The 23,877-nt window shown below is 44.4% G+C and overlaps 1 protein-coding gene across 1 annotated transcript in view; it reads right to left on the bottom strand.

The window, feature by feature from the left end:
• PRKDC (protein kinase, DNA-activated, catalytic subunit) overlaps window positions 1-23,877 on the bottom strand; it is a 172,306-nt gene that overhangs the window by 79,602 nt on the left and 68,827 nt on the right. Inside the window, exons 38-46 of the mRNA XM_045004443.1 lie at window positions 22,991-23,095; window positions 21,287-21,454; window positions 20,231-20,358; window positions 16,914-17,121; window positions 15,252-15,430; window positions 14,290-14,458; window positions 13,132-13,197; window positions 6,429-6,501; window positions 5,528-5,676 (exon numbers count right to left, since the gene is read on the bottom strand). Coding sequence (XP_044860378.1) covers window positions 5,528-5,676; window positions 6,429-6,501; window positions 13,132-13,197; window positions 14,290-14,458; window positions 15,252-15,430; window positions 16,914-17,121; window positions 20,231-20,358; window positions 21,287-21,454; window positions 22,991-23,095 — 1,245 coding nt within the window. The remainder of the gene's footprint in view (window positions 1-5,527; window positions 5,677-6,428; window positions 6,502-13,131; window positions 13,198-14,289; window positions 14,459-15,251; window positions 15,431-16,913; window positions 17,122-20,230; window positions 20,359-21,286; window positions 21,455-22,990; window positions 23,096-23,877) is intronic.

Raw genomic sequence — 23,877 nt, 5'->3', positions numbered from 1 at the left:
AGCTATCCCACAGTTCCTGCAGTCTCCACCCCCCATTGGAATTCTGGGTTGTGCTCCCAATGCCTGATGGGGCAAAAACATTGTCGCAGTTCTGGGTACATGTCCTCAGCTCCGCCCCCGACCCTGCCACCCCCGCATGAAAGCAACGGCAAAAAATCGTTTCTTGCCTTTTTTCCTGGGTTACCCACACAGACGACATACCATGGCAAGCATGGAGCCCGGTCAGCTCACTGTCACCGTACATCTCCTGGGTGCTGCTGACAGACGCGGTACTGCAGTGCTACATAGTAGCAGCTCCTTGCCGTTGGAAGTTGGCAAAGACTGTTACCAGTCATACCGTCTGCTGCTGTCTCCTGGTTGCTCCTGGCCAGCCTCGGTGAGGTCAGCCGGGAGTGCCTAGGCAGACCTGGGTGCTCCTGGCTGGCCTTGGGCAGACATGGGAATGACTCCCCAGGTCATTCTCTTCTTCAAGTTTTGTCTAATGAAGATTCAGTCCTGCCTGGAATATCAGGCAAGCCTACTAAAGAACCAGAGAGGCAAACAGCCATAAACCAAAAGGGGTACTTTTCAGTGGTGCTGCAAGCGCTGGTGGATCACAAGGGACATTTCACCAACATCAACGTGGGATGGCCGGGAAAGGTACATGACGCTCGCATCTTTAGGAACTCTGGTCTGTGTCAAAGGCTGGAGCAAGGGACTTGCTTTCCAGACCAGAAAATAACCGTTGGGGATGTTGAAATGCCTATAGTTATCCTTGGGGACCCAGCCTACTCCTTAATGTCATGGCTTGTGAAGCCATACACAGGCAGCCTGGACAGTAGTCAGGAGCTGTTCAACTGTAGGCTGAGCAAGTGCAGAATGGTGGTAGAATGTGCCTTTGGACATTTAAAAGTGTGCTGATGCAGTTTACTGACTCGGTTAGACCTCAGTGAAACCAATATTCCCATCGTTATTAGTGCTTGCTGTGTGCTCCACAATATCTGAGAAAGTAAGGGGGAAGATGTTTATGGAGGGGTGGGAGGTTTGAGGCAAATCGCCTGGCAGGTGATTACATGCAGCCAGAAACCAGGGCGATTAGAAGAGCACAGCAGTGCGCGGTGCGCATCAGAGAAGCTTTGAAAACCAGTTTCATGACTGGTCAGGGGGCTATGGTGTGAAAGTTCTGTTTGTTTCTCCTTGATAAAAACCTGCCCCCTTGGTTCTCTCTACTTCCCTGTAAATAAACTGCCTTCCCCTCCCCCCTTTGATCAGCGCTTGCAGAGGCAATAAAATCATTGTTGTTCAAAATTCATGCATTCTTTATTACTTTGTCACACAAATGGGGGGATAACTGCCAAGGTAGCCTGGAGGGATGGGGAGGAGGGAAGCAACGGGTGGGGTGGTGGAGGAGGGGAAAACAAGGCCACACTGCACTTCAAAACTTCTTGAATGTCAGCTTTCTGTTGCTTGGGCAGTCCTCTGAGGTGGAGTGGTTGGGTGGCCAGAGGTCCCCTCACCGCGTTCTTGGGTGTCTGGGTGAGGAGGCTATGGAACTTCGGGAGGAGGGTGGTTGGTCACACAGGGGCTGCAGTGGTGGTCTGTGTTCCTGCTGCTGCCTGTCCTGCTCAACAATACACCAGAGAATATGTATTTGATCCTTGAGTAGCCTGAGCATTGCTTCCTGCCTCCTTTCATCACGCTGACGCCACACCTCCTCTCGCTGGTGCCTCCTGTCCTCTAGCTCATTTTGTGCTTTCCTGCACTCTGACATTGTCTGCCTCCATGCATTCTGCTGGGCTCTTTCAGTGTGGGAGGACGGCATGAGCTCAAAGAATATGTAATCGCGAGTACATTTTTTTCGCTTTCTAATCTTCACTAGCTTCTGGGATGGAGACGATACAGTGAGCGTTGAAACATTTGCAGCTGCAGGAGGAAAAAAAGGGAGAGTAGTATTTAAAAAGACATTTTAGAGAACAATGGGTACACTCTTCCATGGTGAACCAAGCTCTTAACATTACATAGCATCTGTATTTTCTTTACAAGGTTGCATTTTGACTCTTATATTGAGGGCCTGCCAGTTTGGTGTGAGAGATCAGACATGCAGGGCCAGCGGGCAGCATAATTTGGCTTGCAGGCAGCCATGGTAAGCCACAGTCTTTTGACTTCTTTAACCTTCATAACATGTGGGAATGTTTTCAAACAGCAGCGCCCTCATGTCCCATACCAAGCACCCGTTGGTTTGGCCATTTAAAATGGGTTGGCCATTTAAAAGGAGGGGCTACGGTTTTCAGGTTAACATGCAGCACAAACCCAACTAAAGCCCTTCACCCCACCCTATTCTCTGGGATGATCGCCTCACCCCTCCCCGCACCGCGTAGCGCACAGCAGGGACAATTTCTGTTCAGCCACAGGCAAACAACCCAGCAGAAACTGCCACCTTTGAATGTCCCCTTAATAAAATTCCCCTATTTCAACCCAGGTGAGCATGAATGATATCACTCTCCTGAGTATAACACAGATAAAGAACGGAAGTTGCTTGAATGCCAGCAAACACCGGGAACATACGCTGCCATGCTTTGTTATGCAATGATTCCAGACTACATGCTACTGGCTTGGCGTGGTAAAGGAGGATGGAATAAGGCTGCCCTCCCAGGCTTTGGGAGTACACTCAGGAGAGCTTCACTGAGATGTCCCTGGAGGATTTCCACTCCATCCCGATACATGTTAACAGACTTTTCCAGTAGCTGTACTGGCCACAAATGCATCCCAACTCTTCAGGGCAAATTAATCATTAAACACGCTTGCTTTTAAACCATGCACAATATTTACAAAGGTACACTCACCAGAGGTGCCTTCACTGCCTTCAAGGTCCGTGAGCCCGCCTTGGGTGGGTTGGGAGGGTACTGGGGCTCCAGGGTGATAAACAGTTCCTGGCTGTCAGGAAAAACGTTTTCTCCGTTTCCTTGCTGTGTGCTAACAGTCTCCTCCTCCTCCTCTTCCTCATTCCCTAAATCTGCATTCCTGTTGCATGAGAGTCCATTAACAGAGTCAAAGCACACTGGTGGGGTCGTTGTAGGGGCACCACCTAGAATGGCATGCAGCTCATCATAGAAGCAACATGTATGGGGCTCTGCCCCGGAGTGGCCGTTTGGGTTTTTTGGTAGGCTTGCCTCAGCTCCTTAAGTTTCACGCGGCACTGCTGCGGGTCCCTGTTATGGCCTCTGTCCTTCATGCCCTTTGAGATTTTTTCAAATATTCCAGCATTCCGTCTTTTAGAACAGAGTTCTGATAGCACAGATTCGTCCCCACATACAGCAATCAGATCCAGTACCTCCCGTTCGGTCCAGGCTGGAGCTCTTTTGCGATTCTAGGACTCTATGGTCACCTGTGCTGATGAGCTCTGCATGCTGGGCAAACAGGAAATGAAATTCAAAAGTTCACGGGGCTTTTCCTGTCTACCTGGCCAGTGCATCAGAGTTAAGAGTGCTGTCCAGAGTGGTCACAATGGAGCACTCTGGGATGGCTCCTGGAGGCCAATACTGTTGAATTGCGTCCATCAAGGTCGATTTCAGTGCTAATCCCCTCGTCGGGTAGGAGTACTGAAATCGATTTTAACAGCCCTTTAAGTCGACAGAAATGGCTTCGTCGTGTGGAAGGGTGCAGGGTAAAACCATCTAACGCTACTAAATTTGACCAAAACTCATAGTGTAGACCAAGGCTAAGTGTTAAAGGGCCACTGTCAACTTCAAGTCAGGTTTATATAGGAACATACTGCCGCAAGCAATACATAAGACACTATATAAGCACAAGAGTAGATTAAAAATAATACTGTTCTCTCTCTCTTTTGTTCAGTTTATTGTGTACATTCGATACCAACTGGCCAGTTTTAGGGTTTTCCCTACATAATCATTCATTCATTTGTGTGTGTTGTTTCTGTGGATCTTTCACATCGTAAAAGTAAAGCAGGAGGTGGGAAATAGGAATCTGTGACTAGTAAACAAAAAATGTCAGGGGAACTCAGGCACAGATGTAAGTTATAAAACCACTTTAAATCTAACCAAATTCAGAAAAGTACAGAAGACAGTGGCCCTGTAACCTATATTATATATAAGATACTTCTAAAAAATATTTTAGTAATGGATTTTTCTTTGTAATTAGATTCGGTGATTTAGAAACCCTGTACTACAGTTCCCCTTCAACAAAGCAAGGCCTCTGCCTTTGTGAGCAAGTCTCCACCTTCAAATTAAAGGAACATTAAATAAACTCTAAAACAGAGCAGAAGGACTCAGATTGATGGCAAAAAATACTGTACTGCCAATGTGTGTGTCTGTCTATAAGGGAGCCCAAGGAATACCTCACAGGCTCCATAAAGGTCTAAGTTTGATCTGTACAACTTCCCTCTATCCTACCTTCCTGTGACTCAAAAGGCTAAACAAGGCCTCTCGTGCTGCATCTCTTCAGCAAATGGGGCACCCTACTGTAAGGGAAGAGGCTCCCCTTCTATTCCAGAAGCTGAATAATCCACCTCTTCACAATCTGAACTCTGGTCTCTTGCAAAGCAACATACGTAGTACTAATAGGCTAACCTATATTGATTTTTTTTTTAGACAACGGATTTGTTCTTTAAAGGCCAGGCCTACCAACACTCATGGATTAAGGAAACCAATCTTTATTAGCCAATATGTCCAAAATCTTCATTTTAACATCAATACATTCAAATAACGTATCTCCTATATCACACTTATCAGTGCTTCTCTGACACCTTTTCCCAGTTGTCAGAATATTCTTCTCAGACAATAATCCAATTGTATATTTCTCTTCTCAACACTGTGCTCCAGCAGAGGGGCTGATGCTCTTCTGTCTCATTCTGATAGCATTTTAACCCTTTTCCTTCTTCTACCGACTACTTCACAACTGAATAACAACTAATGATATATTCTTATCTGACATTTTGTAAGTTTACAGGCTAGTTTTCAAAATGTAAAAAGTTCGTTTGCATCACTCTTTTCCCTGGACTTTTTTTTTTAAAGCTTTTTTTAAAAACAGTAAGGATTTTTAATTGTAGAAAAAAAAAATATATATATATATATATATATATATATATATATATATTACTGACCACAGGAAGTACTAACATTTTTCTAATAGTCAAAATAAGACTTGGAGCCATCACCATCATTTCACGTTAATGTGCAAGTTTATATCATTTAAGAGTACAGCAAGACAATATATCAGCAATGCAAGGCCTCTGCCTTCGTGAGCAAGTCTCCACCTTCACATTAAAGGAAGATTAAATAAATTCGAAAACAGAGTAGAAGGACCCAGACTGATGGCAAAACACACTTGCTCTGATGCCTCAAGCTTCCCATTAAAGACAGACTTACCTATAGACAGACAACTGTATCCAATATTTACTCCCATTGAACCTTTCACCTTTCCCAGCACAACGTATACATTAACTAAAAGAGCAAGTTTCATGTACAAGTTTACTGAGAGTTTTAGAATAGTGACACTCTTGTTCCTCCACACAGTATACATGTCTAATCACCTTTCTCCTGAAGTGTATACTGGTAGCTGTAGGGTCTTGTGAGTTATAAGAAAAACTTTGGACTCCAGTTGAGAAATCAAATTGGCTCATTTCCTCACTCAGACTGCTGTCTACCATATAAGATGCAGAAGGCAAATACTGAGGCTCATCTAAACAAGAAAAATAATGAATTGTTAATCATAACACTAATTAGAGAGAAAGCTGTCTTCAGTGACTACTCAAGAAAAATAACAAAATTTGGTTGCTTAACCAAGGAGGTATTCTAATGAAAGCTAGACCAAGTACAGTGTCTGTTTTTAATTGCATCTGGAACAGTAGTGAGCACATCAGTGGCACTTTTATAAAGGTGGTCACTTGTCCAGGTTTCACTGTAAGGCACAGGCCTGTTAATAAATATGATGAATTGGTCTCTTTCTTTGTATAATTCCTCCACAGATGTAACAAATTTTCTACACATTTATATCTGTTAGCAATTCGTAGTTTCTTGCACTTCAGTATTAGAAAGGCATGGAATGGATCACTTCCCCAGAAAAATGAAACATACTGAGTGAGAAAATGTTCTGAAACCATTTAGTAAACATGTTAAAATGCAGTCTCAGTTAGCAATTCTTATACATTTATCTGTTTTCTTGGGGCTGTTGAGAAAGAGGAAGGAAATCATACTTTATACGGTCCCATTCTAATTACTGAAAAAAAACAGCTTCAGGGCCTCATGCAGTCAGAAAATGCACAGGCACTGTCACCTGTAGGATCAGCTGCAATTTAGACATGATAATCAGCTTTTCTAGATGCATCTCTACTCAAATCAGCACATTCTATATAAGTGCAATGCAATGGTGATTGTACATTTAAGGGGGAAAAAAAGATAGAAAATTTTAATCATTATAAATGTATGTCATACCTGAGTCCCTATTTACTGCATCCCTGGCTTCCTTCCTAATAGTAATATACCTTTTCTTCCTTTCCATAGGCACCTACAACACCAACAAAAATATGAGCTTTGAAATTAGTTAAATTTGCTTTTCAAAAAATAAAAGACGGTTACTCACCGTTGTAACTGTTGTTCTTCGAGATGTGTTGCTCATATCCATTCCATGTAGGTGTGTGCACGCCACGTGCACGTTCGTCGGAAGACTTTTACCCTAGCAACTCAGTGGGTCGGCTGGGCGCCCCCTGGAGTGGCGCCACCATGACGCCGGATATATACACCAGCCGACCCACCCACTCCTCAGTTCCTTCTTGCCGGCTACTCCGACAGTGGGGAAGGAGGGTGGGTTTGGAATGGATATGAGCAACACATCTCGAAGAACAATAGTTACAACGGTGAGTAACCGTCTTTTCTTCGAGTGATTGCTCATATCCATTCCATGTAGGTGATTCCCAAGCCTTACGTAGGCGGTGGGGTCGGAGTGAGAGGTTGCAGAATGCAAACTGCTGAGCCAAAGGCTGCATCATCTCTGGACAGTTAGACCAAAGAGGCAAAGGTCCGGATAGAGGACCAGGTAGTAGCATGACATAGCCCCTGGAAGGGTATGAGAGTCGGAAAGGCAGCAGAAGAAGCCTGAGCCCTGGTGAACGAGCAGTAAGGTCGCTCGACGGAACATGGGCCAAGTCACAGGAGGTGCAAATGCATGACGTCACCCAAGATGGAAAGCTCTGGGAGGAGACAGGTAGGCCCTTCATCCGGTCTGCCAATACAACGAAGAGTTGGGGGCGTACAAAAAGGCTTGTCCGCTCGACATAAAAAGCGAGCGCCCTACGGACGTCTAGGGAGGGCAAATGTGCTCCCGTCGCGATGAATGAGGCTACGGAAAGAAGACCGGAAGGAAAATATCCCGGATGATATGAAAGGTCAACAGCACCTTAGGGAGAAAGGCCGGACGTGGTCACAACCGCCCCTTGTCCTTACGCAACATAGTGTACCGTGGGTCCACTGTGAGAGCCCGAAGCTCGGAGACTTGTCCAGCCGATGCAAAGGCTACAAGGAAAAAACTGTCCCTCAGGACGGGTATCTCAGCGAGCATGTTGTCAGTGGTTCGAATGGAGCAGGCATAAGTCTGCTTATAACCAGGCTGAAGACCCAGGAGTTGGTGGGGCGGGGAACCTGGGGGCATAAATGCCCCAAGCCCTTGAGGAACCTAGAAACCACAGCGTGTGAGAATATGAAGCGGCCACTCTCCCTTGGGAGGAAGGTAGAGACGGCTGCCAAGTGCACCCTTAATGATGAACTGCGCCAGGCGCTGCTGTTTGAAGATCATACGCAATCCAAGAGGAAATGGATTGGACCTCTGTGGGGGAAACATTGTGTTTCATAGCAGCAAGAGAAAGACTGCCAGTTGGGCAGATACGTTAACCAAGTGGAAGGCTTCCTACCACCCAGGAGAATCCTGTAGAACCGAGGCAGAACAACGTAACTCAGATCGGTTTAGGCCCGCAGCAGGCATGCTGTGATGCGCGGGGATTGTAGGTCTGGGTGGTGAAGTTTGCCGTAATCTTGCGTTATGAGGGCTGCGCAAAGAGGCAGGGGAATCGGTTGGCTACCGACAGGTCTAGCAACATGGTGTACCAGTGTTGCCTGGACCACGGTGAAGCAATCACGATCAGATGTGCTCTGTCCCTGCGGAATTTTAGCAGGACCCTGCGAACCAGCGGGAGCGGTGGGAAAGCGGACGGCAGACGGCTCGTCCATGGCATCAGAAAAGCAGCCAAGATCAAGCCCGGGGATAGGCCTTGGCATGAGCAGAACTTCTCTCTCGTTCTGTTCCCGTGAGAGCGAAGTTCCGGAAACGTAATGGATAACATCCGGAGGCATCAACCACTTGAGAGACAGGAAGGAACTGCTGAGGCGATCCACCAGAGTGTTCCAGACCCCTAGGAGAAAGGACGCTACCAGGTCCATCGATTGAGCTGTGCAGGAGTCCCAGAGCTGGATAGCTCCCTGCAAGGAGAGGAGGACCGTGCTCCTCAGTGCTTGTTTATGCAACGGGTGTCCGTTGTGTTGTCTGTCAACACCGAGACACAACAGCCTTGTAGGTGCTGCTGAAGCGCCTGGTACACAAGGCAGACTGCTCTCAACCCCGGACATTGTTATGCAAGGGCAGCTGTTGAGCCAATCAAAGGTCTGGAGTGGGAAACTGAGCCAAGTGAGCACCCCAGCGAAGAGATGGGGGCGTCCATTATGAGGGACACCGAGGGTGAGGTGGATGGAACAGCACCCCTGCACACATCAGGGAGGGCGTCGACCCCCAGTCGGGGGAGCCTAGGACGCTCGGGGGGATCGAGGCGACCATGACCATGCTGTCTCTGGCCGGGTGGTACACTGAGGTGAGTCACGCTTAAAGTGTACGGAGGCGAAGCCTGGCATGTTCGGTTACGCACGTGCAGGCAGCCCTGTGGCCCAGAAAACCTAGGCAAGTTCAAGCCAAAGTTGCCGGGAAGGTCCGTAGACCTTGTACAATGGTTACCATCACGTGAAATCAAGGCGTAGGTAAGTAGGCTGTGCGATATTGAAGTCCAGCGTGGCCTCAGTTAAGTCTATTCCCTGAGTGGGAATCAGGGTGGATTTCGCTATATGGATCATCAGGCTTAAACGCAGGAATAGGAACGTGTCGACGCCCACACGAGTGGTAACTTGGGCCCCGGTGGCCCCTGGAATGAACCAATCATCCAGATACGGAGAAAATGTATCCGACGGTGGCGGAGGGGGCGGCGACTACAGCCAGACACCGTGAATACACAGGGGGCTGTATAGAGTCCGACCGGGAGGACTGTAAACTGGAAATGACGGTTGGCCACAAACCGGAGGTACCTTCTGTGCGGAGGATAAATGGCGACGTGAAAATACGCGCCCTTCATATCGAGGGCGGCATACCAGTCTCCGGGATCCAAGGATGGGATGACGGTCCCCATGGATACCATGCGGAACTCCAGGTATATCATAACTTGTTGAGCTCCCGCAGGTCTAGGATAGGTCTGAGACCTCCCTTCACCTTGGGGATCAGGAACTAGTGGGGCTAGAACCTTTTGTCCTTGGAACCTCCTCTATAGCTCCGATGGTGAGGAGCGCCCGCACCTCTTGCGAGAGGAATTGCTCGTGAGAGGGGTCCCTAAGAGGGACGAGGAGGGATAGGTTTTGCTCGATTGGTGGTTGGGAGGACCCTGATTTTGGCCCCTTAGGGGTCTCGACAAACGCCTACGACTGCCTCAGCGTTGCCTGCTGGCAAAACCCTGTCGTTGTCTAGGCGCAGGGTAAGGGCGGTGAGGCTGGCGGAAAGGTCGGCAGTGAGACATCAGCATGTACATGCCGAGAGGGAGTGCATAGTGACCTCGCTGTCCTTTGGGCCTTGCAGCATAGGGTCAGCTTTGAGAACAGGCCTTTGTCATTGAAGGACAAGTCCTATATAGTGTGCAGCAGCTGCGAGGGAAGGCTCGATAACTGGAGCCATGAAATGCGCCTCGTGGCAACACCCGAGGCCAGAGTCGTGGCAGTGGAGTCCGCTACATCCAACAAGGTCTGGAGGGAAGCTCTCGCCACTTTTGGCCCTTTTTCCAGGAGGTCATCAAACTCTTGACGGGAGATCTGAGAAACCGACTCTGTAAATTCTCCCATCGCCGCCCATAGTAACGGCTAAGCAGGGCTTGCTGGTTTGCTACGCGAAGTTGCAGGCCGCCTGCCGAGTACATCTTATGGCCCAGGAAGTCCATTCGCCTAGCCCCCTTGGACATAGGGGCTGGTACCTGTAGGCCATGGCGTTGCGTCTCATTGACAGACTAGATGACAAGGGAGCAGGGGGAAAGACATACCTATAGGTGCCCGTCGCCCCTGGAGGATACCATGCACATGCATTCGACTCCCGTGCCCACGGGCGGGATAGTGGCCACTTGGAGATTCATAGTGAATGCCACCCGTCTTGGGAGGTCCTGATGGGCCCCCAGGCCGATTAGGGGAGGGCCCAAGGAGTACACTTCTGCCACCGCCTCATCTGGGGAGGAGGGAGAAGAAAGGCCGGGAACAAGTGGGTCCTGTGTGGGCGCATGCTCCTGGGCGACCTCCTGATCCAGTGGGATGTGGGAATCCGGTGGCTGAACCGGGGCTTCCTCCGTACCGGTCGGAGGGGGACGGCTAACTGTCGCCTCTGGCACCCAGTGCTCTGATGGAACAGAGCGAGATGGGATCACAGGTAGGCCTTTGGGCTGATGGCACGCCCAAGATGTACAGGGCAGCCACTGATGGGGGTCAGGGTCCTTGCCCGGTGCACCCGGAAGACTCTGGTGTGCACATCAGAATGGATGTCCATGGAGAAGTTAAAGCCCTGGGCAGAGTCTCCCTCTCCAGCTCATGGCGCTCGACGCGGCACCGGGGATCAGTACCGTGAGGCCTACCGGTACCGGGAGCGAGAATGGGACCTGCGACCGGAGCAGTGCCGGGAGGCTGACCGAGATCTCGAGGCTCGACGCCGGGAGTGGCTACGGGAGTCCAGTGCCTGGAGCGGTGCCGGGAGCTGGATCGGCACCGAGTGTACCAGGTCGGGGAACGGGACGCTGATCGGTGCCGCGGGTACGACCGGTACCGATATGGGGAACGGTGCCAGGACCGTGAGTGGTGCCGGCACCTGGCTTGGCGACAGGACCGAGAACATCTGCGGGACCGTGATCGTGAATGGTGCCGCTCTGTGGTGCCGACGCAGGGTGGCCTGAGCAAGACAGGCTCGCCGATACACAATATAACCCGCACCGGCGGTGCCGGGGGTTGAAGCAGCACAGGCTCTGTCATTGACATCAACTCCCCCGCTGTGGAAATGTTTCCGGCGTGGAGGGAATAGTGAGCTCAACCACGGCTCGCACCGGGGAGCGTTCAGGAGCTGGATTCAACGGCTCTTGCGTGGCCGGAGTCGACGGTGCCGATATTGTCGGTGCTGCGGCAGGTATCAGAACCGGGCAGACCGACTTAGTAGAGCGCTCGGTTGCGGAGCAGGCGGCTCTGACGCAGCTGAAGAGTGAGCTCAACCGCGGCTTGTACCGGGGAGCGTGTCGGTACTGGACTCGACGGCTCTTGCATGGCCGGAGTGGACGGTGCCAATACTGTCGGTGCCGCAGCAGGTATAGGTGCCGGGCAGTGCGACTTAGTAGAGCGCTCGGCTGCGGAGCAGGCGGCTCCGACGCAGCTTAATAACAGGCTCAACCACGGTTCGTACCGGGGAGCTTTCCAGCACCGGACTCGACAGCTCTTGCATGGCCAGAGTTAGCGGTGCGGATATTGTCGGCGCCGCGGCAGACATCGGTGCCGGGCGATCCGACTTAGCATAGCACTCGGGCTGCGGAGCAGGCGGCTCAGACGCAGCAAGAATCTTGTGCCTCTTCATCCTCCAGGAGAGGGGTCCATGCCGGGTGGACATCGGAGCTATCGACAGCCGGTGCCGAGAGGCCTTGGCGGTACCGGCGATCCGGTGCCGAGGGGGCGCTCCTTGAAGACTAACCAGCGCTCGGTGCCGAGAGCGGAGGAGCAAGATCTGCCTCCGTCAGGAGCTGCTTGAGGTGAAAGTCCCGCTCCCCTTTGTTCTCGGATTAAAGGCCTCACAAATGCAGCACTTATCTGTGAGGTGAGATTCCTCGAGGCACTTAGGAGAGGATCTCTTGTCGGCATCGGCTTGCGGCCGGCCGAGCATTATAAAACCCTGTGGACCGGGCATCGGACCCAGCACCGGGTGAGGGGAAGGGGATGAACCCCGAACCCTTGTGAAATAAATACACTATACTATACTACAAACAAATTAAATTAACTACAACTATAAAAATCTGAACTATATACGATACTTAATGAGAAAAACTACAAGTAGCTAGGGAAGTGGAGGTCAGCTAAGCCGCGCTCCACTGTTCCAACGACCGACACGGGCGGTAAGAAGGAACTGAGGAGTGGGTGGGTCGGCTGGTGTATATATCCAGCGCCATGGTGGCGCCACTCCAGGGGGCGCTCAGCCGACCCACTGAGTTGCTAGGGTAAAAGTCTTCCGACGAACGTGCACGCGGCGCGCACACACCTACATGGAATGGATATGAGCAATCACTTGAAGAAGAACTAGCTGATAAAAGTAAGAGTTCTATTTTGAGTATCTTTTACAAAAAGATTATATAGAGAATTATATTTATTACCTAGCAAACTCAATAGAATTTTTATTTATAACATAGCTTTTTAACCAATGCGGGGGGAAAAGTATTCAAGCTATTTAAAATGAACAGCAATTCCAACTTATAAATGCTAATAATCAGTATTACAGAATATATCATATCAGCTGAACTAATGACACTAGAAATGATTTATCTTTGGAATAAATCTGCCAAAACACATTAAATGTGTACATCCGAGTTGTGCTTTTCATTCCTTGGACTTGGGATTTTCCAGAGGCACTGGGATTTTACTATCTCAGTAACATTCTAAAGGGTCAGAGGTCTCCACTGGTATTTGTCATAGTTTCAAACAGTATCATTTCTTTCTATGTATAATTATGACACACACACACACACACACACACACACACACACACACATTATGTAGTATTAAAAGCAATGGCCATTTTCACTGTATTACAATAAAGCACAGAACTTACCTCAACTTCAACAGGAAACGAATACTGGTGCTTCAGATCTAGCAAGTTTTCAAAAATAAACAAGTTCTGTGAAACAAAGCATATTTGGAAATTTAAAAATTAACATACTGTAAACAATAGCTGGGGGACTAGCAATATTATATTCAAAAGACAACAGTCTATTTCAAATTACCATACAAAATAAGGGACAGTCCATTCCATTACACTCATTTATGAGAAATTACCATTATGCAGACATCTAAGAACAAGTTAAGTGATTAGCTACTTTAAAAGAGTAAACAAAGCCCTGTAACATTATTTTATTCAAGAATATTTCAAAAGGTTGGAGGGCTTTTGTAATATTTAAGCACTTTCCATAACTAAATAGTGATTGAGATAGAGTAGAGAACATGAATATTGTTACTGCACCCCCACCTCAATCATATGCAAAACCTCCATCAGTGATTCAATTGCCATGCAGGATCAAAGGAAGCCATCTACATAGAATCATAGGACTGGAGGGGACCTCAAGAGATCTTCTAGTCCAATCCCCTGCACTCAAGGCAGGACTAAGTATTATCTAGACTAGACAGGTGTTTGTCTAACCTGCTCTTAAAAACCTCCAGTGATGGAGATTCCACATCATCCCTAGACAATTCGTTCCAGTGCTTAACTATCATGACAGTTAGGAAGTTTTTCCTAATGTCCAACCTAAACTTCACTTGCTGTAATTTAAGCCCATTGCGTCTTGTCCGAATCTTTGAGATTAACAAGAACAAATTTTTCACCCTCCTCCTTGTAACAACGTTTTATGTACCAGAAAACTGATATTCTGCCCCCTCCCTCAGTCTTCTCTTCTCCAGACTAAACAAACCCATTTTTTTTTTCAATCTTCCCTCATGGGTCATGTTTACTAGACCTTTAATCATTTTTGTTGCTCTTCTCTGGACTGTCTCCAATTTGTCCACATCTTTCCCGAAATGTGGGTGCCCAGAACTGGACACAACACTCCAGTTGAGGTCTCCCTGCTTGTTTCCTCTCTCAGTTTCTTACATAACAATTGCATTATATAGGTTCAATTCTTGGGTTAAAAGTATAAACTTTCAGTTAGTGTACAAAATATGCTGTATGGACCTTGCAGACCTTTGACATGACAGTAGCCCCCTCATTAAATCTCACCTTTTCTGGTTTTTCTGTGAAGAGAAAACCTTGGTAGAATTTACTTTCTGTGAAGACACAACTGATTACAGCAATGGCACAGTTATAAGCAGCGCAATGGTACTGTCTCCTCTTTTCCAACAGCTGACTCTCACCAGCCATGTTTTCTGTAAATGCATCATAGCATGACCTTAAAACAAAACAGACCAGAAAATATTGTCAAAATCTTTTTCAGAAGGCCATATAGAGTCCAAACCACACGTCAATGAAAATCAACAGAAAGACTTCCATAGGCTTTGCATCGATGTCATAGCACAGCCTACTGATGCACCATCTCAAATATTAATTTGCCTTTAAGTCTTCTCATAGAAATATTTTATTAAAATTGAATCAGCAGCACTACTGAAGCCAAACATTAGCTGGTATTTCCACAGTGATCCGCAGTGCTAGGGATCTAATACTTTGACAAGTTGAAATCAGACAGAGAACATTTTAGAGACAAGCTCTCAATCCATATCGGAGACTTTCACATGCCTCTTATCTATCAAACTATGTGCAAACAGGCCAGGCTGGCTATATATAATAGATTAGCAAAATTATACAAAAGAGCTAGACTCTCTCAGTGGTAAGCCACAGTAAAAAATAAGGGAAATCCGCTGAGTCATTTTAAAAGATGCTGAGTCTCACACCTTTCATTAATAAACAAACCAAACAAAACCCCCAGCCATCACAAACACACCCATGAAAAAAGTAGTACCTACTCTGACAGAAAAGTACTCCAGTTTCTATATTTGGACATCCTCACATCCAGGCATAAATTCAATTCAACACCTTATACTGTGGTTTAAACCAAAACTCAGTTTTCAAATTAATTTTTTCCTTGGATATGATGAACTTTCGCTTTAAACTGCATATTTATAAAAAATATCTGGCACGAAGACAAATCGGTAGCAAACAAGTCTGTGGAACAATGAGAGCCTTACTTTATTAGTGTCTTGGTAAGTTCATTTCCTTCTACATTTGTGGATCCCTGGTAAGCCTGGTTAATTCTAGAGTCCTTGGAGTAAATATCTTCTTTTGAGAGACGGGAGTACATCACTTCCAAAATCTTATAATATCCCATTTTCTTGGTGATTTGTGTACCAAAAGCAGATTCATTTGACTAAAAACAAAACATGTACAGAGGAAAAGATCACTTAGCTTTTGTCCTTGCAATGGATCTCCAAAAGCTACTCAGTAGAAACTAAAGTAAACTATTTTTTCCCATATTCTAAAACTAAAATTCCATATCAGATGTCTCACTGTATAATGTTAAAAATAAACATCCAGCCACTAACTACTTTTCATGATAAAATAAAATGTCAATTTAAAATTTAATGAGTGCATCTTAAATATTTCTTTGAAGATTCCATAAACATATTTATAGAGTGCATGCAATATTCAACTATTATCCAAAATATAGCTCTAAGGTTTTGAAAAAATGCAGTACCAGTACACAAGAGTGTAGGAACAAATAAATGCAGAAATAGAAGATTAGGAAACAGAAGAACTAGGTTCTATTTCCATTTGTACCACAGATCTCTCATATGACCCTGGACAAGTCACAACCTCTGTTCCCACATCCTCATCTGTAAAATGGGGAGAACAGTACTTCCTTACCTCACAGGGGTGTTGGGAGTCTTACTTAAAGGTTTGTAAAGCACTCAGATCTTTGGTTGAGATATATTATGTAAGTACAAATGTTATTAAAAATATTTATCAGACAATATGTCTATGACATTAATCATTAGTGCTCAAAAACCCACAGCTTTTAGATTTTATGGCAATCCCACTGCAGCAAAAAAAGAAAAGCCTTAAATATAACCTGCATCTGTAACTTTTTATATCAGAGAGAAGGTGGCCCATAGAAATACAGGCTAATAATTCTATTTTTTTGCATTGCAATGAGACTTCGTATTTATGTATTTAATTTTTAAAAATAGGACCTTGATAGGATAATATAAAATAGGAGCCATAAGTGAAATCCTGTCTGCAAAGAAGTCAATGGGAGTTTCACCCTAGGATGGTCAGCACTTTGGTATTTTGAAATAAAAACAGTAAGGATTTTTAATTGTAAAAAAAAATAATAATAATATTTTATATACATAAAAAATGATATAAATAAAACTGACCACAGGAAGTACTAACAGTTTTCTAATAGTCAAAATAAGACTTGGAGCCATCACCATCATTTCATGATAATGTGCAAGTTTATATCGTTTAAGAGTACAGTAAGACAATATATCTCATAGACAGACACACACACCCCAGTTAAGGTTAGGGCAGGATTTTGTCTTTGACAGGACCTTAAGCCTCTCTGGATATACACAGATGACACTTTTTCTCTCTTTTCATAAGCAACATATAAGTTAATATACAGTAACTTCACAGTAATAACATGTTCAGGCCAGATCCAACACACATTCAAGTCAATGAAAAGACTCAGTGACTTTAATTTGTGCTCTATAATGTACTCAAAATTGGAAAAAATTATCTTTATTTCAATGTTGTATTTATAGTTAAGAAAAATATAATCTGTAACATCATGGAACAATACTGGCATTTTAGAGGATTTGTTCCAACCTTAAAGAATAAATGAAGCTCACCTTTGTAAATCTGGTCTTCAGTGTATCCATGGCTTCCAATACAATCTTGCTAAAGAAATCTTTCAGTGCATCCAAGCTGCAGTGCAACAAGAGGGTGAGGAAAGAGCGATCCACAAAGGCTTGTCGAGTGGCATTTGAAAGAAGGGCTTCACTCTGGAACATTTTGTGCACGGTGTCTAACAGCACCACTTGTTTTTCACAGCTGCTCCTAAGGAGGATGAGAATTTTAGCTGAACCACTCCTATACCAAATTTCCATTTAAATTTTTAACTCCACAATATTTACTTTTTGACTCTCTTCAGCAGTCATATCAACTTGGGTTGTAATCTCGGCGGATCTCACATGGTAAGCAAGGTCGTCAGCACTGGGGTGGGATACCTATGATACCCAGGTGTTGCAGGAAGCAGTTTTTGTCATTCAGTAAGTGGCATTCTGCTCTTTGGCTACATCTACACTACACACCGCTGTCAGTGGTATGTAGGGTACATGTAGCTATATTCCTCATTAAAAAGGCTGTGTCCACACTACAGCGTGTAGCTACATGTGTCAATAAGGAAAGGCTCTGGCAGGGTGAGACAACAGGAAAAGACTTCAGCACCTCCCCATTGCCTCACCCTGCCCAGAATCTCTCCCTGTGGTGGAGAAATGCTGGAAAAATAGCAGATTGTACAAGAGTAGCAGATTGTGGAGGCTCTGCTTTGGCTGTAGAGCAGGGGTAGGCAACCTATGGCACGGGTGCCAAAGGCGGCACCCGAGCTGATTTTCAGTGGCACTTACACTGCCCAGGTCCTGGTCACCGGTCTGGGGGCTCTGCATTTTAAATTTAATTTTAAATGAAGCTTCTTAAACATTTTAAAAACCTTATTTACTTTACATACAACAATAGTTTAGTTATATATTATAGACTTATGGAAAGAGACCTCCTAAAAACGTTAAAATGTATTACTGGCACGCAAAACCTTAAATTAGAGCGAATAAATGAAGACTCGGCACACCTCTTCTGAAAGAAGAACAGGAGTACTTGTGGCACCTTGGAGACTAACAAATTTATTTCAGCATAACTTCTGTGGGCTACAGCTCACTTCTTCGGATGCATAGAATGGAGAACACAGACAGGAGATATTTATACATACAGAGAACATGAAAAGGTGGAAGTACGCATACCAACTGGAAGAGGCCAATCAATTGAGATGAGTTATCATCAGAAGGAGAAAAAAAAAAAAAAACCTTTTTCACTTCTGAAAGGTTGCCGACCCCTGCTGTAGAAAGTCACAGAGTATATACCCAGGTACATACCAGGTATATCCAGGCTTGTCTTTAATTGCCTAAGCAGTGCCTCACTATCTACACTGCTATTTGTACCTGCGCTGTGTGGGGGAAGAAGGGGAGCTGTGTATGTACTCTACATGATACCATAAAAAGCGTGGAGTGTAGGAGTACTTTTTGAGTCATTGTTAATCCAGCAACACAGCATGCCATTTGAAGGCACTGGGTTAGTGGAGGTGCTATCTGATGGTTTATAAATGAGAGGTCCAGCTCTAGAGCAATTGTGGTCATGAAAGATTCTACGGCATTCTACATAACAGTATTAGTCCAAGCATTTTAGTTCAATTCCAGATTGGATAATTACGTTTGGTCTACATGATCTTCCCCCTGCATTGTCAATATATGCTATGCTTTTCTTCACTTCCTATCAAGCAATAGTGCAGTGCTGCTGTGTGCTGTTAAACGGAGGCCATATTTCACCCCAAAGACAGCTGCATTTCAGTAGTAGATGACAATTCTTGTACATATGTAATTTTCAAGTGTTTTGGGAGCTTTCAGGACAAAGGCCATTATATAAATTCAAAACAGTACTTGCACACATGAGCACTTGAAACACCAAACCATTAAAACCCTGTACCTAGGAAACAAATACCCAATAGCCTAGATATAGGAAGCTTGTTATATAGAATCATAGAAGATTAGGGTTGAAAGAGACCTCAGGAGGTCATCTAGTCCAACCCCCTGGTCAAGGCAGGACCAACCCCAACTAAGTCATCCCAGCCAGGGCTTTGTCAAGCCAGGCCTTAAAAACCTCTAAAGATGGAGATTCCACCACCATATACAATTCTTAGAAATATTTAACAGGATTTATATTCTCCTGTCCAGTTTTGCTTAATTTTCAGAAGCAGCCTGCAAGTAAGCAATAGCATTAGCATCAATCACAAGTGTAAAGAGGGCTCAAATACTGGAGTCTGATGATCCCTGAGAATGAAGGTTAGCTGCCCAAACATACTTTGGTGACCTAACTATGCAAAAGCACAAAAGCACAGTATCAGATTTTTCAAGATACACATAGCTATCAGTATTGAATGTCTAGGCATTTAGACTCTGGTCCTCTGTGTATATTAAAAACTCAGTTATATCTTTAATAATGTGTACAGAACATCACCTGGAAATGTGGTAGTAAACAGATAGCAAATAAAAAATAAAAAAACAGAGCTCATTTGTGCACCCACCAAATCATTCACAAAGAGAGAAAACTAGAACTCTTTGAAAAGGACAGCTTTTCAAGAGTCAGCTGGGTTGGAGCTATGCTTCATTTGGTCTCTTGCTTTTTGGACAACTGAAGAGACGTACCTGATCTCCAAAGAGGAAGGAAAAGAGAAGGAGTTGATTACTGCCCAGCACCTATTGGCATGGTAAATTTTGGCTTGTCAGTGATGTAGTTTTGCCACATATTGGCTGTTATCCTGGATAGTTACATAAAACTAAACAAACAAAACTGAAATCTGGACATAAATGAAGACTTCAAGTCAGGAAACCTTAACACTCTTTTCTGAATACATTTGTAAATGATTCTGTCTTACTGTCCTAGTAAGACTCATTCCCCATAAATTTGCACAAAGTAATAATTAGTAGTCTTCTTATGGAAAATGTTAACTCTGTTAAATATACAATTGGAAGATCAACTGAACATCCCCGGGTGCATGTTTTCCAAGATGATTATCTTGATTTGAATTGTATTGGAAGAGACTGAGCTGTGAAGGCTTTGCAAACTTTTCCAGATACATGAAGTGTCATGGAAATCAGAACCTCATTTACTTGTGTTTTACAGGAAATATTGGTTAAAATATTTTGGGAGAATTTCAGGAGGAAATGTTATTGCTCAAGAGAGATCAGGAAGAAATTGACAAGTTTTCTCCTCAAAAGTACAGCTAGAAATATAATGCTCATAACCATAATGGTCTGCATGACAGGACTTGATTACTGTCCAGCACCTATTGGCAAGGTAAAGCTTCACAGAAAAACAAAACATGACAGCACAAACTCACCTTCTGGAAATTCTTTTGAAACTGGTTTGAAACAAGTCCTCCATAAAGTGTCTGTGGTCCCTACAGAGGATTTCTGTCATCAATTGTAACAACACTGGACTCTGAGATAATTCTAGTGCATCTAGAAACTGGAAAAAAAGAATGCAGAAAAAAGGAATACAAGAGTTGTCCATACTGGATCAAACCAATGGTCCATTGGATCTGCTATCCTATCTCTAACAATGGTCAGCAGCAGATGCTGCTGGACCATGCTCAAGAGAGTATTTTTATTTCATATACTTTCATTTGTCAGGAAAGAGAATCTCCCCACCTCCAACCTTAACCCCAAAAAATGTCACCAGTGATCAAGAAAGCCTCTTCCTTTGAGGAGTAGGGGGATGTGGCAGCTGTCAGGGAGCCCTCTTAATTCAAGAGAATTCTGTCTGTTTCCTGCACTTTGGGGGTAAGGTCATGGATGGAACTACTACACTAGGGACAGCTATTTGCTCCACTTTATTGATGGATGGATGGACAAAATGCTCACTACCATGTGTGGAAGAAGCAGCCTGAGAAGAGATTGTGCCTCTCCATTATTCCTTTCTGCACTGCGCCTCCCCTATAGAGGGATGTGGTTCAATAGTCACAGTCTAGACCATGGAGAATACATTTTAGCTCTGTGTTAATACAGACAACATATTCTTAAAGAAAGTAATCTGATAACTGCATTAGCTTAAATATGACTTTTTTTCAGATTGAATTACCATGGGCCCTATCCTTTAAACCTTACTCCTGTGAGTCATCCCACAGAGGTCAAGAGGACTACTTGTATGAATAAGGATTGTTCACAAGGGTAAAGGTTTGCAGAACTGGACCTTGTATTTATATTCCTAATTTCTGATGTTTGGAATCACCAACTACCAGGAATAAATTAAGATAAATTGGTGAACTAAATAATGATTTAGAGAAAACAATCCTATCATCTCAAAGATGACAAACATACTTATAAACTACATTGTTTCTGCATACAAATTCACTTAATGTTTTTAATACACATTTTAAACATACTCAAGTACTGACCTTTTTAGTGCAGTCCACATAGTTATTGTACCTCAAGGTTCCCTTGGGAAACTCATCAGACTTCATGGGGAAATTGAAAGCCACAAGTTGGTCAAGGGCATTCTTAAGCTCATTAATCCTTTCTCCAGTCAGATTAGTGAAGAATGGAAGAATAATCACTGCTTGACTCTGAAGTAAATAGAGATTATTTCAAATTAGAAAAAAAACTTTTTCACCCTCCAACAATGTATCAGACTGAAAAAACTACAAGTTACTCCTCAGTAGTAGAGTTCGGTGAGTGGATAGCTCAGCTGCTTGGTAATGAGTTAATATGTAGCCTTCCATCTTGTAAGCTGCTGGTCCAAAACCAAGCCCTGGTCAGAGATGACCAAATATTATCCTCCAATGGATATTTCATGGTTGATGTACACAATGAATAAGTCTCAGTCCATTTTCTAGTGAACAAGGAAGGGTCTACTAGCACAGAAAAACACCACTATTAATGCACTAACTGATATCCTTCTTGGTAGCTACAGCAGAAAGTCTAAATTCAATTGAATATGAACATACAGGCAATCACCAGATTAATCTGCCTAATTCAGGGCAGACTCACATTAGCAGGGGGGAGGGATAGCTCAGCAGTTTGAGCACTGGCCTGCTAAACCCAGGGTTGTGAGTTCAATCCTTGAGGGGGCCACTTAGGGATCTGGGACAAAATCAGTACTTGGTCCTGCTAGTGAAGGCAGGGGGTTGGACTCAATGACCTTTCAGGGTCCCTTCCAGCTCTAAGAGATAAGTATATATCTATATATTAGGGCAGTAAGCTAAATTCCTTCTAAGCAGCACGGCTGGCAGGTGCGCAGCCACACAGCGCTAGAGAGGAGAAAGTTGGGGTGTGCAGAGCTGCCGGAGGGGAGAGGTGCCTCTCCCCTCGAGCTGCTGCCGGCAGAGAGAGGGCTGAGGGAAATCCTCTTTCCTTGCAGCAGCCTGCACTCCTCATCCCAGAGCCCACACCCCAACCTCTGCTCCAGCCCTGAGCCCCCTCCCACACACCAAACCCCTCACCCCCACCACACATCACCTCCATATTGGTGCACATAACAAAATTCATTCTGCATGTGGATGTAAAAAATTCAGTGGAACATTGGCAGTAACCATACTGTACTACTTCTGTAGGCAGAGAACTTAAGATGCCAGAACTCTCAGTCCAGCATTTTTTGTACCTCATGCTAACACAGTGTGGTTCTCTGTCCCTGCTCTAGTGCTTAGGCTACATATAGAAGTTTATGAGTTTGGTATTTAGCTCAAGCAGTAGGAAGCTAATGCTTCTATACAGAAAGGTCCCAGGTTCAATCCCTACAGATAGTGTTCAAAAGTGAAATGGCATCCCTGATCAAGCTATATTCCTCTTACATTTTTAAGTGAGTTTATAACTACATCTATATCTCCATATTATTGACTTTTCCTAAAACTACATGATCAAAAAGAGAAGGAAAAACAAGGAAGATTGAGAAAAATGTACCATCTAAAAATTATGACATTAATTTGTTATTTTTAGCTTGCTGATCTACAGGAAGGCAAGGAAGAAAAAGACATTTGTTATGTTATTATGAAAAGCAAGAGAAAGGTACCCTTAGTGATGTAACCCAATTAAAACTGTTTTTTTAATCCATGAGTAGTGTTAGCATTCAAACTTGGGGGAAAATAAAACAAAATACAACTTACCTTTAGATTTAGACCTAAATTCTTATCAATAAGTAGGCTGGTATATGTATTAAAAACAGCAGAGAAAGCCTCATGATTTGTATTAAAAGACACTGAGGAGTCAATCTGGAGAGAAAAAAAATAATTAAAACTTATAAAAATATTTAATATATAAAAAGAATCTCTGTGTTAAACATGGTTTCCATGATTTTTGTTCAGAGTTTCATAAGAATCATTCATTTCTGATATTAATTTCACGAGACAGCAGATGTGCATATGATGAAGGTTTGGGTTTTACATATGTTCTTAGCATGGATCCAAAAGTTCTCACCCATCACAATGTTGGGAATCATGTGTTATGACCTTTTCTGGCCAATGAAAAACAATATTAAGCCCCTTCCCAAAAGTAGGTCTCCTATGATCATTGCACTATTACCAGCTAAACCATTAGGATAATTCACTTTGTATATTTTCAAACACACCTTTCAGTAATAAACCTCAAGCCGCCACAGAATGAAAATAAAGAAAATAAAAGATGAATAGGGGAGTTCATCCTGATTCTTTCCCTAGATATTTTCCATGGGTTTACAAGTGGTCAAAAAAGCTCTGTCTTCAAGATATGAGCTGAGGAAGAGTGTCTCAAATAGGTGAGGGAATAGAGAGGCAAAGAAATTGTCGTTCTTCCAGACAGAATGCTTTTCTGAAATGGTTTGGTCTGGGGACAGCCACTCCAAAAAGAACTGTCTGGCTGCCAATGAGACAGACAGTACCTCGTCAGGGGTTGCTTGCTTCCCAAAGATTACTCCTTCCATTGGCAACTCTTGTTATGAAGGAGAAGAGCTAAAACATCAGACACAGGAGTAAAAACGGGAAAGTGAAATCAAGGAGTTCCGCCTGCCAAAACCTGC

The sequence above is a fragment of the Mauremys mutica genome, chromosome 2, assembly GCF_020497125.1.
Source record: "Mauremys mutica isolate MM-2020 ecotype Southern chromosome 2, ASM2049712v1, whole genome shotgun sequence".
NCBI lineage: Eukaryota > Metazoa > Chordata > Testudines > Geoemydidae > Mauremys > Mauremys mutica.
This window is presented reverse-complemented; position numbering and strand designations above follow the sequence as displayed.